Source organism: Primulina huaijiensis, chromosome 14 (genome assembly GCF_012295235.1).
Source record: "Primulina huaijiensis isolate GDHJ02 chromosome 14, ASM1229523v2, whole genome shotgun sequence".
Taxonomy (NCBI): Eukaryota; Viridiplantae; Streptophyta; class Magnoliopsida; order Lamiales; family Gesneriaceae; genus Primulina; species Primulina huaijiensis.
In genome coordinates, this window is record NC_133319.1 from 1853117 (window position 1) to 1865726 (window position 12610).

The window sequence follows — 12610 nt, forward strand, 5'->3', positions numbered from 1 at the left end:
AAGCAAGTGGTACTAATTGCACCCAACATAAAAGTAAGTCGGGAATTGAGTAAAAATATGAAAAGACACTGAAGTAGCAATAAGAGTGTTGTTGCGCGATAATTTTATGTAATTAATGAATTATGAAATCAAGTAGGAACGAAGTGCAAAATTAATGGGCCGAGTTAGGAATTCTAATGGATCGAGCATCAAAGTTAACAATCTTCTTACACGACATAAATCAATCAAAAGTATCGATAAATTTTACATCCAGTTTTCGAAAAATAGAACAAATCTAAAAATTATCCGTACATACAAAATAATCGAAGACAATAACTTCTTCAAACTTTTAAAAATTCACTACCCAAAGTAGATGTGAATGTGCAGTGGCATGATAAGAATGGTGTAGGCTACAAAGAAGAACAAAGTGTGTACTATCACAGCTTTCCCGTTGGTTGTGAAGCTCCCGAATTCGACGTGCCGCATATTGCCGGGGAACTGGAAAATGACTCCGGGGGATAGCAGCACAAACAGAAGAAAGCCAATCAAAATTGGTGCCCAATCCTTCATTGTTGTTTTTGCTAATTAAGATCTAGCAAGCTCTAAATATTAAAATGCATGAGTATTGATATTAAGGAAACTATTCAACAAAGAAATGGGTAGTTCATATAAATATTAGACGACGATGTTAGAGAATGGTTGGTTTTTTTTGAGGTTTCATCCTTTGATTGTGTTTCAAGAAAAGGACTGCGCAAATTAAGGTATCTTCCACTTGTTGAAGGAGTTGAATGGAAGATACCTTTGATATGTGGCTCATAAGATGCCTCACGATTAAGTTATCGGATTGAGTTAGGTCCAAATTCCAATCTTAACACGATATCAGATACAAGACCAATCGTTATATGTTGGCTGTCATATGGGACACCGGATAATATCTTGTAAATTTCACACTCCAATTGTTCATTTTTGAGCTTGAGAGATGTGTTAAATGTCTCACATCGACTGAATTAAGTCATCGAGAGTTATATGTATTGTCTTAACAATCATCCTCCTTGGACTACCTTTTGGATTTGAGTTAGATTCAAACTCCAATCTTTAACACATTTGACTAAAAACACGTCTTCGTACACTTAAAACGGTTATCTTTGAGATGGTATGCTCCCCTCATTATTGAAAGATAAATAATCTAATTAAGGGGTTAAACCTATACAAATTAATATTTTTTTAAAAAAAATCTAAAAGAACGATCATCTCAATCATGAATAATAATTAATATAATTGTCATTATTTAACTTTACTTTTCTCCACAAAGCACCCAAAAGCATGCTCGTTGATTTATTCCATTTGTAAAGTCTTCACCACCTTTGCCATAGAAAAACAATTAGCTTGAATTGAAGCAAGTGCACAAAATTTTCACTAGCCCCTTCTTCAATCTAAGATCAAGAAAATGAGAGCAGTTTTCTTGATTATTTCCCTCACACTTTCATGTGTTTTCCCACACACAGAGCAACAAAATCAGCAGCAGCCCATAAAAAATATCGTTGTGTTAGTGCTAGAAAACAGATCATTCGATCATATGCTTGGATGGATGAAGAAATCTGTTAACCCCTCCATTAATGGAGTCACAGGGAAGGAATGCAACTCGGTTTCGACGAAACAGGACGGCGCAGAAAGAATCTGCTTTTCTGATGATGCAGAATATGTCGATCCGGACCCGGGTCACTCCTTTGAAGCAGTGAAAGAACAGGTATTCGGGTCTAGTTCAGTTCCTACAATGTCTGGTTTTGTGGAACAAGCATTAAGCTTGTCAGGTGATCTATCAAAACTTGTCATGAGAGGATTCAAGCCCGAAAGTCTCCCGATCTACGCTAGTTTAGTTAGCGAATTCGCTGTATTTGATGAATGGTTTTCATCAATCCCTGGTCCAACGCAACCCAACAGGTTGTTTGTATACTCTGCAACTTCTCATGGATCCACGTCCCATGTGAGAAACCAGTTGGTCAAGGGGTTTCCACAAAAGACGATATTCGATTCGTTACACGAAAATGGAATGGACTTCGGTGTCTACTTCCAGACCATTCCAACGACGTTGTTTTACAGGAGTTTGAGGAAACTGAAGTACATCTTTAAGTTCCATCAGTATGGTTTGAAGTTCAAGAAAGATGCTAGGAATGGGAAATTGCCTAGTTTGAGTGTGATCGAGCCTCGGTATTTCGATTTGAAGGGATTTCCGGCCAACGACGATCATCCATCGCATGATGTTGGGCACGGGCAGAAGTTGGTTAAGGAGGTGTACGAGACACTGAGGACATGTCCTCAGTGGAATCACACACTTCTGGTTGTTACTTATGATGAACATGGTGGATTCTATGATCATGTCCTGACGCCATATGTTGATGTCCCGAACCCGGACGGGAACACCGGCCCGGCCCCCTATTTCTTCAACTTCGATAGGCTCGGGGTTCGTGTGCCGACTATAATGGTCTCTCCTTGGATCAAGAAAGGAACTGGTAGTGTACTATCTAATATATATCTCTGCACTCGATGCCTGTGCTTAGTAAAGATGGCTCGATACTTACATAAATTTTTGCTCTTTCTCCTTCACTATGCAGTGATTAGCAAGCCAACGGGTCCAACTCCAAGTTCCGAATACGAACACTCATCGATCCCTGCTACAATAAAGAAGATTTTCAATCTCTCATCCAATTTCTTGACTAATAGAGATGCTTGGGCTGGAACCTTTGAGCAAGTTGTTGCCGAGTTAACCTCCCCAAGAACTGATTGCCCCGGTAATCTATCAAGTACCATAAGTTGGTATAAAAACAATCCAAGAAAACATTTCTTGATCCGATTTTCATGGATACAAAATGTGAACATTTTTGCAGAGGTTTTAGCAGATGTAGCACCTTTAAGGAAGACAGGGACAAACGAGAGTCGGAGCTTGTCCGAGTTTCAGAGTGAATTAGTGCAATTGGCAGCTGTTCTGAATGGAGATCATTACTTGAGCAGATCATTCCATGACAAGAAGATGAGTGTAAAAGAAGCTCATGAATACATAAAGGGTGCGGTTTCGAGGTTCATTAGAGCAAGCAAAGAGGCCGTCAAATTAGGCGCAGCCGAGTCCACCATCGTGGACATGAGGCCTTCACTAACCACAAGATCCTCAATCCACAATTGAATATGAACAAGGTCTCAAATCAGGATAGCCAGAAACACTACCTTGTTCAAAATGATTTTTGAAAAATTTCAAAAAAATTTAACCTATGTTATTTTTCAAAATTCGTGTAAGAAAATGGTGTTTTCTCCAAATAAACAAATATATTCAACTTTTGTATCCAATTTTTCTTCTTGTTTATATTTTGTCCACCTCGAATACAAGAAGTCTGGCAATCTTCTTTTCTCACTCTCTTCTTAGAGACTATTCATGTCCATGTCCATAAGGAAAATTTTCATAATATAATAACCCAACTAACGTTCTATTACAAAACATAACAAATTTCAAAAATATATTGAAAAAGATAAAAAAAAAATATTCCCGATCGATGTCGAGCACCTAAGTTTGGGTTACCCGAGTTTAAATATCGAATTCATGCTAAACTAGTGTCATGTTGCTCGCGTCTCGTGCTTATTCAATTGAAATAATTATCTAAATTTGACCATTTTTGTTATTTTTAAATTAATAATTTTTTTTATTATGAGTAATATATAAAATTTTGATAATCTAAATAGATAAAAGATAAATAAATATTTTTATAAATTTAAAATAATTTTGAAATTATATAAGATATAAATTTAAAATAATTTTGAAATTATATAAGATATATGAGATATATAGATATGTTACCTTATTAAATAAATATTATTTAAATATTTTATTGTCTGTGGCCATATATTTTGTCCAATCAAAGCTCATAATTATAGATAGCATATAACCATTGGCTTAAATTATTTCCATGTCTATACGACCAAGCACACACTATTTATGCTCATCACATCCACGCTGAAATCACTATCTCCACTCCACAACGGTATATTTTTTTTGTACTTTGTGTTTTCTAAGTTGTACTCTTTTATTGCCCTGCCATTCCTCTTCCCGTATCATATAACCGAACCTATTCTCGTTCATCCTCGTCATCTTTTTTCCTAGGAGAAAACATAATGGAAAACAACCCGCAGCAGAGCTCGGCGGCGGGAGCGGCGGCGTATCCACCTGGGGTGCCGTATCACCACCTCCTCCAGCAGCAGCAGCAGCAGCTCCAAATGTTCTGGAATTACCAACGCCAGGAAATAGAGCAAGTTAACGATTTCAAGAACCACCAGCTCCCATTGGCTCGAATCAAGAAGATTATGAAGGCAGATGAGGACGTGCGCATGATATCCGCGGAGGCACCAATCCTCTTCGCCAAGGCTTGCGAGCTCTTCATTCTGGAGCTCACGATCAGATCTTGGCTCCACGCCGAGGAGAACAAGCGCCGGACGCTCCAGAAAAACGACATCGCGGCGGCCATCACGCGTACTGATATTTTTGATTTTTTGGTGGACATTGTGCCGAGGGATGAGATCAAGGATGAGGTGGCTGCGCTGGGTGGGACTGTGGGGCCCGCGGCCGGTGCAGGTGGAGTCACTGGTGTTCCTTATTATTACCCGACGATTGGTCAGCCTATGATGGGTCGTCCCGCTGTGGATCCGGGGGTTTACATGCAGGCGCCGCCTCCGCCACCATCGCAGGCGTGGCAGTCCGTTTGGCAGACAGCGGCGGATGATGGTTCGTATGCCAGTGGCGGTGGTGCTAGCGGTGGCCACGGAAACCTCGACGGCCAAGGCTAACTCTGTAATTGAACATTTCTTTTCATGTGTTTATTAATTTTCATAATTTTTACTCGGATCTGGCGTTTTTGGAAAATTTTTAGGTGTTTCTGTTCAGGGATTTGTTATTTTGATTATTATTCTTCATATTCTAATTTACAACTAGCGATGAGTTGATGTATTGTGGGAGCACTGTTTGCAGTGACTGTCTGGGATGCGGTCGTCGGCACTATATCTGCACTGTCATAATGCAATTATCAGCACTTATTCTGCAAAATGCTGATATATTAACTTTTCTATAGCAAATTTATTAGCTGTTCCATAATCAAGACCAATCCTTGCCGACTTAATAATTGTTGGATTCGCTGACATTTACCCTGTCGTTGTAGTATTTTTATCTCCTCTTCCATCCACAACAAGTTTATTTTCATGAACCATGCTTTTGAGACAAACGATAGAACTATAGTTGAAACTTAACCTTAGAAATATATCACATGAAAATTTAGCAAATTACATACATCAACAACCTAGACCATTTTACCTTTCCTACGCTCATTCTATACTGATTTATTGGTCGCGCCATCCATTTCATACCAAGCTTATGACATTCCACCGTTATTTACCCAGCCAATGTCACTTTATCTGCTTCATGTAACTTGATGGACTAATAGAATGTAGCCTTTCGTCTTGTTCCATCCACTATAAGGTTGTTCAACTGACCATACTTGTGAGACAAGTAGAAGAACAATGATTAAAAACTCGAAACATGAACATTTTAATCTTGTAAATATATATATTATTGAAAAGTTTAAGGACAATAATGTATATGAATGTTATTGATAGTTTTTCTTTCCTTGAGATTTTCAGTGGTCAATTTTGATCTTTGATGATCTTTTGTGTTTTAATGCCCAATTATTGTTGCATATTTATAATTGTTCCTTGTTATGCACAATAGTTGTGTATTCCCCCACCATGTGGTTAGTGTATCATGCTGCAAAGTTGTATTACTGTGGTGGCATGAGCTTCATGTTTTTAATGGTTGTGCTGCTTACTACTTTTGAATGTATGCGATAGTTATAGAAGCACGAGGTGCACTAAAGCGCATGCGCATTGTAGAGTCTGGGCGCAAAGCAAGGCACATGTTTTATTGAAATGAAGCATCCAGAGTAGTAGTGTGCTGGAATTTAATAATTAGAAGAGAATTTCATTTTTCATACCCAACATGTAATTTACAAACTATTAAATAACAATAAACAAATAGTCGCTAGTCTCCAAGAAAAAATATAATTAGATTAGTCTTGCATTTTATTTTGGATCTGTCCTTATGTCTGAGCCACGTTCAAAATGTGTATAGGATCTTTAAAGCGCAAAAGGTTGAGGTTTCACGGTTAAGACATTTGATATTCGAAAGGTTGCGATTTAGCTTGTATGTAGCCATAAGGACTGAACCTCGCTGTTCCTTGAGCCTAAGCACATGCTTGTGAGGTTTTAGTAACTATGATGTATGTGATTGGTACTTGAAATTGGGAGGTCGATGCATTACATGATATCTGCAATAAATTAGGATATTGCTTCTTTGTGTGATAAAACAAATATTGCACTTCCACGGCCCAGAAAACTATGATTCTCTCAGTCAACATAGATCAAGATAATAGCGTTACAGCTCACAACATGTTTCCTTCTCTTTTTTTGGGTATTAGGATCCAGAGTACTTCTTTGTGCTCGGTTAATTTGGTTGTCACTAGCTTGAAGGGTTTGATAGTTTGTAAGGGCTTTGCAAATGTAAATACATTTAATACCAGTGTAAAAACATATGACTATTTGATGGAATTGTCGTACGTATATCAAAGGTATAGAAAGAATGACAGAAAAGCATAATTTGTTGAGTCTGCTTATCAATTGTGGAATATTTCTTCCACAACATGAAAGATATTGGGAGTTGCTAGGATTCCATGTAAAGAATTTAGAGGGAGAGAATAATAAACCTTTTCTTGGCCAAGTGGACATCGGGCTGTAGGAGTTACTTCTTTGGCTTGCAACTTGGTCATCCTTGCAGACGTACGAGTAAGAATGAGACATGACAGTTTTTCTGAAAGGGTATTGAGGTACTGTTGATGCGAACTGTGTACTTGTTGCGTGTGATCCTACAGTGTAAGTAAGCCTTGATGGATATCGGAGCTCTACTTAAACGGTAAAGAATGAATCCATTCTGCAAAATAGCGTGGAATTGGTCAATTTCAAATCTAGCATATCATGCCCTGTGTTAGGGAGTGACTTCAATTTTAATCTTTTTAAAAAAGATTTTTTTAAAAAATAATAATAATAATAATTTTGCCCTGCCTCGTGACCTAGGCGGGACTGTTGCGATAAAGGCGTGGCTTTGACCACTTTGCTAGTTTTGAAAATTGGTCCCTTCCACGCTATTTTGGAAAATGGATTAATTTTTTAGTGTATACCGTAAAAACTAAAAAGATCAATGTCCAGTGAGATATATCATTAGATTCAAAAGATAACTCGATAATTTTTGGCCAAGCGGAAACATTGGCCTAAAAGTTATTCTTGTGCGAGCTGTGCCATTCACCTCAGTTTGATATTGAAAATATAAATAAGTCCCAACACATGATATATCTTGAGAATCTTAGAAAAAATTACTGGTCTTATAATACACCTCCGTCATCAATTTTAGAAAGATTTCAGTCATAGAGCTGTCATTACGGGTAATTGATTCTTTGCTCAGGACAGATTCAGGAAAAAATTTAACTCTTGAAGTTAGGAGTGTTTATCTATCTTTTTTCTAGTGATGTGAGATGGTAAACATAATCAGAAAGATTGAGATGGCGTCCATTACTGATTATTTGATTTCAGTTACATTACATTGAAATTTGAAAGTGTTACTGCTTGCTTCATCAACCATGATAGCAGCGTCACAGTAAAGTCCAATCTGGGAATAGGTTGCAAGATCTTTAGGTGGGCCTTGAATCAACGTGCGTTGGCATTGTACACAAGCGATCATGTTTTGGAGGTTTGGTGCACGGTGTTCATTGTCAATGCTGTACCAGGGTGTATGAAAACTGAACTAGGATGAACATCAATCACCTTGAGGATAATAAATATTAATTTCTTATATCTGTATGGTTAATTTTGCAAATATTTCCTAGTTTGAATTTCCTAACTAAAGTTAATTATGAACTCATTTAATAAACGCAACCATTGAGAAAAAAAATATTTTGTTTTAACTCAGCTCCCTTGTTTCTATCATTAACTTTTTCCTATGTTACTGTTTTCTTCCTTTCTTTGGTGTTTATATATTCCACGGTATGTTTATTAGATTATGACTCCTCATGTGATTGTTGCCGACATCATTTTATTTGGAGACGGTTATGCCTTGTGGCAAAACTTGATCAACTTGCCTTTCTGCTTAAGGGATATATGGATGGATGCTTGCTGATATTGATTGTAACAATCTTGTTTCTTACAGTTGAAATGCTGGTGAAATGGCAGCTAACTCACAGGCACGACATGAAAATATCCCTGGATATGGGTGTTACTGTAATGACTTGATACTTCGGAGTTTGTATAAAAAAAAGTTGATTTTATGTGTAGCTACTCAGAATTTATTTCTCCCAATCCATGTGTGGATCATGTTTTCAGTGCAAATTATACAGTATGCTGAATTTTTTATCCCATGATTTTTCTTCAGTTTCTGCATATGCCTAAATAGGGCGTGATTTGTATTTAGGTTTGTGCATTGAATTCAACTTTAAAAAGAGGAAGGAAAGAATGAAAACCATACCCACACAACAGATAAATCCTATACTACATGGGGAAAACTTGTGTCTGTGTTGGATAGAAGATGCCCTGCACGATACAGAGATTGAAATACTTCTAAATCGACGATACTACTTGAAATCTAAATTCACGGTGGTGTCGTGAGAATTATATATTTTTAAAATAAAAGGTCAAATAAATGAAGAATTACTTGAAATTTATTTCATATTTTCCAAAGTGACGCTTGCCGGGATTCCTATTGCGTCGGTTGTTGCGGCTCCTTATGGAATCAATATTGGGTATATAGAAGTTTCGAGTATGTCAACAAAATTTGTTAGTATGATTATCTTATTAACGTGATTTATAGATTTTATTCAGAAGACATCAAATTGCATTTGGTGTGGACAAAAACTTGTGTTAGACGGTCTCACGGGTCGTATTTTGTGAGACGGTTATCTTATTTGGGTCATTCATAAAAAAATATTACTTTTTATGCTAAGAGTATTACTTTTTATTGTGAATATCGGTAGGGTTGACCCGTCTCACAGATAAAGATTCGTGAAACCGTCTCACAAGAGACATACTCGTTGGTGTGAAGTAAAGGTAAATCAAAATATTATGTTTTAGTTTTTGAGTGCAAGGGTCTCACAGTATATCCGATAGGTCGATACGATGCATATAAAGTAATATATTTTATATAAAAAGAAATATTTTTAATTGAAATCAATATATGTTACACAATATTTTCATAATATAAAATAATATTTTTACGTTGACAAACAATATTTTTTACATAAAAATAATAATTTACATGGTTCGAATATTTTTCACTCAAATCAACATATATTACGTAATATTCATAACATAACTAAAAAAAGATACATAAAAAGTAATATTTTTATATGTTGAATCGAATATCTGTTTCACAAAATTGATATATGAGACGGTTTTAAAATATTTTTTGTGTTAGTTTTATTTTGCTATATTTTATTTTATTGTAAAAAATTTGGAAATTATGGGGAAATATGTCGGTGAAGAAAAATTGTACATTTTGATTAAATTAGGAGAAAAGAACAAATAATTCTTAATTTTTTATTCATCAATATATAATCTATAATAAAGCGAGAAACTCAAATATTAATTACCTTTTGGTGACAACTTTTTTTCTAATTTCAAATTTGTCTTTTCATGTATTTATTTAGTGTAATAGAGTTGCTTGAATTTTCACATTTTATAATTGAAAAATATTTTATTAAATCTTATGTTATATTTAATTTAATTTGTGAAATATTATAATTAAATGAAAAAAATTTGAGAATAAATTGTATCCAATCCATAATATTTATGTATTATATTACATATATGTGTGTACAGTAGCTAGTTAAACAATGCTTGGACCGTGAATTTGATTAAGGAAAAGGTAAAAAAAATTACACCTCAATAAAATATTAAATTAAAATAAATAGCATCATACCAAAGTAAAATAAAAACGGTCTCACGAGTCGTATTTTGTGAGACGGATATCTAATTTCGATCATCTATGAAAAAATATTAATTTTTATTGTGAATATCGGTAGGATTGACCATCTCACGGATAAAGATGCGCGAGACCATCTCACAATAGACCTATTCAAATAAAANATAACTGTAATTATTATGTTAAATCGAAAGCAAAGTCGAATATAAATTAATTGTAACAAGACCTCGTACTATGGAGCCTGGATCACGTCATATAGGGTTATTTCGGGGATTGTACATTCCGTCATCCCTCTTTGACTTCAACCAATAGGAAATCGTCAACGCGTCATCCATCCTATGATTTATATAAGTAATATAATCCCTATTTCCATAACCCTAATTTTACTAATCTTCAAACTCAATTTTTATAGGAGAAAATGGATGCTTTGGATTCAGTTTTCGATCCACTCAGGGAATTCTCCAAGGACAGCATTCGTCTTGTCAAGCGATGCCACAAGCCTGACCGCAAGGGTAGCTCCCCCGCCTCGCCCCTCTCTGTTGTACGGCATTTGATTTGAGTTTCTTTTCTTCGTAATTTTGTGAATCTCTGTTGATTTTGTCTGTAGAATTCACGAAAGTTGCTACTCGAACTGCGATCGGTTTCGTCGTGATGGGATTTGTTGGATTTTTCGTCAAGTTGATTTTCATCCCCATCAACAATATCATCGTGGGTGCTTCCTGATGGATCGATTCGAGCGGCGGGTGGTGTGATCTATTATCAAATCGATTAAATTTGAAATTTTGTTTTCGAGGGATCGTTTTATGAATGTAATGAGCTTCAAAGATCCATTGAATTTAATGGATTTGAGATGTGAAATTGTGATCATCTTTCTTCCTTCTTGGCTTGCCATTCTCCTCTTTGGCTTTCAACTCTGTTCGTGCATCCCCTTCTCCTATATTTATTACCAAAATAAACAGTATTATGATTATTTTTTCAAAGTAATTTATTCAGGTTTATTGAATGCCGATCTTTATTAAATCACTTAATTAGAATTTTAAATTTCATCATATCAAATTATGTAACGTGCGAATGTTTGCTTATTTTGTAGAATAAAAATTGTGATTTTTTTACAGTATTATTGCAATTTTAGTTGTTTGCAAGTATCATTCGGTAGTTATTTCGATAAAAGTAGCAAAAATTAAAATATTTATATTATATTATTAAGTTTGACACACTTAGAATAACTAAATTTTTTGTGTCATAGTCTGTTTTAATAATTATATATATTAATAAAATGTTAAAATTTTAATATAAATCACGTGTAAATCAGCGGATAGTGTTTTTGTTTCCTAAGCATAAGTTGTAGATTCAATTCTTATTTGGTTATTTTTCTTTCTTTCTTTTTCAATTTATTTTTTTAATTCATACTTGAAGTGTAGTCTCTTAATATTTCTTATAATTATATTTTGATCTTCAATTTAAATATATAAATCAAATGAATTACAAAAAAATATTTTACAAACACACAATATGTGTGTCGGTATAGTAGGAATAAGAATGGTTTAGATAACTGATAATTTTACAATTTGATTGAGACATTTTTGGAATGCCGTTGATATTTCTAAATACAAGTACTGAAAATATGAAGCTACCACTTACTCAAAAAAGAAAAGGCAAAAACTTACGTGAGATTATCTCACGGGTCGTATTTCGTGATACGGATATCTTATTTGGGTCATCCATGATGAAAAAGTATTACTTTTTATGCTAAGAGTATTATTTTTTACTGTAAATATCGGTATGGTCGACTCGTCTCACAGAAAAATATTCGTGAGACCGTGTCACAAAAGACCAATTAAAAAAAATATGAATCTATTTCTATTTTTTTTATATGTTTCTCTTTATTAAATTTTATTAAATAAAAACAAATGTTTTGGTTCAATAGTAAACAAATAATTAGTTTTATTTCTATCATATTTGTATATTTTTCGATGAACTAAAGATTATTTTATTTTGTAGAAAAATATTTTTTCACTATAAGTATAAATAACTTTTAATTTCTTTTACATCATTTTAGTAAAGATTGCTGGGTAATTAGTCATTTACACTCCGTTAGATATGTTGACATGTCAAAATTCATATGGAACATTTCATGTGCAACATACAATAATGAAAAATAATTTTTAATATAAAAATTAATATTTTCAACTCAAATCAACATATAAAAAACGATATTTTTACATCGAAAGACATAAACATAATAATTTTCATGAACATTAGTTTTTTGTGATATTTTTGACTCGTGAGACGGTCTGACGTAAGTTTTTTGTGAATTTCAGAATGAACATGTTATTTTAAAAATCACATATAGATATAATATCTTTTAAATTATGTAATCTAATTTAAATCTAAATCTAAATCTAAATCTAAAAAGGTAAATGAACTTTAAAAATATTATAAAGTCATACCATCTTTAATTTATTATCGAGTCCTGATTCCAATTTCCCTCCCCAGTTTTTGATTTATTTTACGTACGACAAATTAATTTTTATTCAATTATTTCATAAAATATCAATAAAAGTTTTTTTTACTACTAAC

At 34.3% G+C, this 12610-nt stretch overlaps 3 protein-coding genes across 3 annotated transcripts; all 3 read left to right on the forward strand.

The window, feature by feature from the left end:
• The first annotated feature begins 1285 nt into the window (after positions 1-1285).
• Positions 1286-3372, forward strand: LOC140957528 (non-specific phospholipase C6-like). Its single transcript, XM_073414837.1, has 3 exons — positions 1286-2489; positions 2592-2768; positions 2865-3372. The coding sequence occupies exons 1-3, from the start codon at positions 1427-1429 to the stop codon at positions 3155-3157; spliced, it is 1533 nt and encodes a 510-aa protein (XP_073270938.1). The 5' UTR covers positions 1286-1426; the 3' UTR covers positions 3158-3372.
• A 670-nt stretch (positions 3373-4042) lies between these two features.
• Positions 4043-8484, forward strand: LOC140956586 (nuclear transcription factor Y subunit C-1-like). Its single transcript, XM_073413392.1, has 2 exons — positions 4043-4810; positions 8264-8484. Exon 1 carries the CDS (start codon positions 4138-4140, stop codon positions 4804-4806), a length of 669 nt encoding a protein of 222 aa, XP_073269493.1. The 5' UTR covers positions 4043-4137; the 3' UTR covers positions 4807-4810; positions 8264-8484.
• Positions 8485-10372: 1888 nt separating this feature from the next.
• On the forward strand, positions 10373-10941 carry LOC140956587 (protein transport protein Sec61 subunit gamma-1-like). Its single transcript, XM_073413393.1, has 2 exons — positions 10373-10542; positions 10638-10941. Exons 1-2 carry the CDS (start codon positions 10449-10451, stop codon positions 10751-10753), a joined length of 210 nt encoding a protein of 69 aa, XP_073269494.1. The 5' UTR covers positions 10373-10448; the 3' UTR covers positions 10754-10941.
• Positions 10942-12610: the final 1669 nt, after the last annotated feature.

Bases quoted from the DNA above. Each gene is read 5' to 3' on its own strand.
- LOC140956587 (XM_073413393.1), top strand. From the start codon at position 10,449: ATGGATGCTTTGGATTCAGTTTTCGATCCACTCAGGGAATTCTCCAAG. The intron at 10,543-10,637 runs GTAGCTCCCCCG...TTTTGTCTGTAG, and splicing joins CCACAAGCCTGACCGCAAGG to AATTCACGAAAGTTGCTACT.
- LOC140957528 (XM_073414837.1), top strand. From the start codon at position 1,427: ATGAGAGCAGTTTTCTTGATTATTTCCCTCACACTTTCATGTGTTTTC. The intron at 2,490-2,591 runs GTAGTGTACTAT...TTCACTATGCAG, and splicing joins TTGGATCAAGAAAGGAACTG to TGATTAGCAAGCCAACGGGT. The intron at 2,769-2,864 runs GTAATCTATCAA...ACATTTTTGCAG, and splicing joins CCCAAGAACTGATTGCCCCG to AGGTTTTAGCAGATGTAGCA.
- LOC140956586 (XM_073413392.1), top strand. From the start codon at position 4,138: ATGGAAAACAACCCGCAGCAGAGCTCGGCGGCGGGAGCGGCGGCGTAT.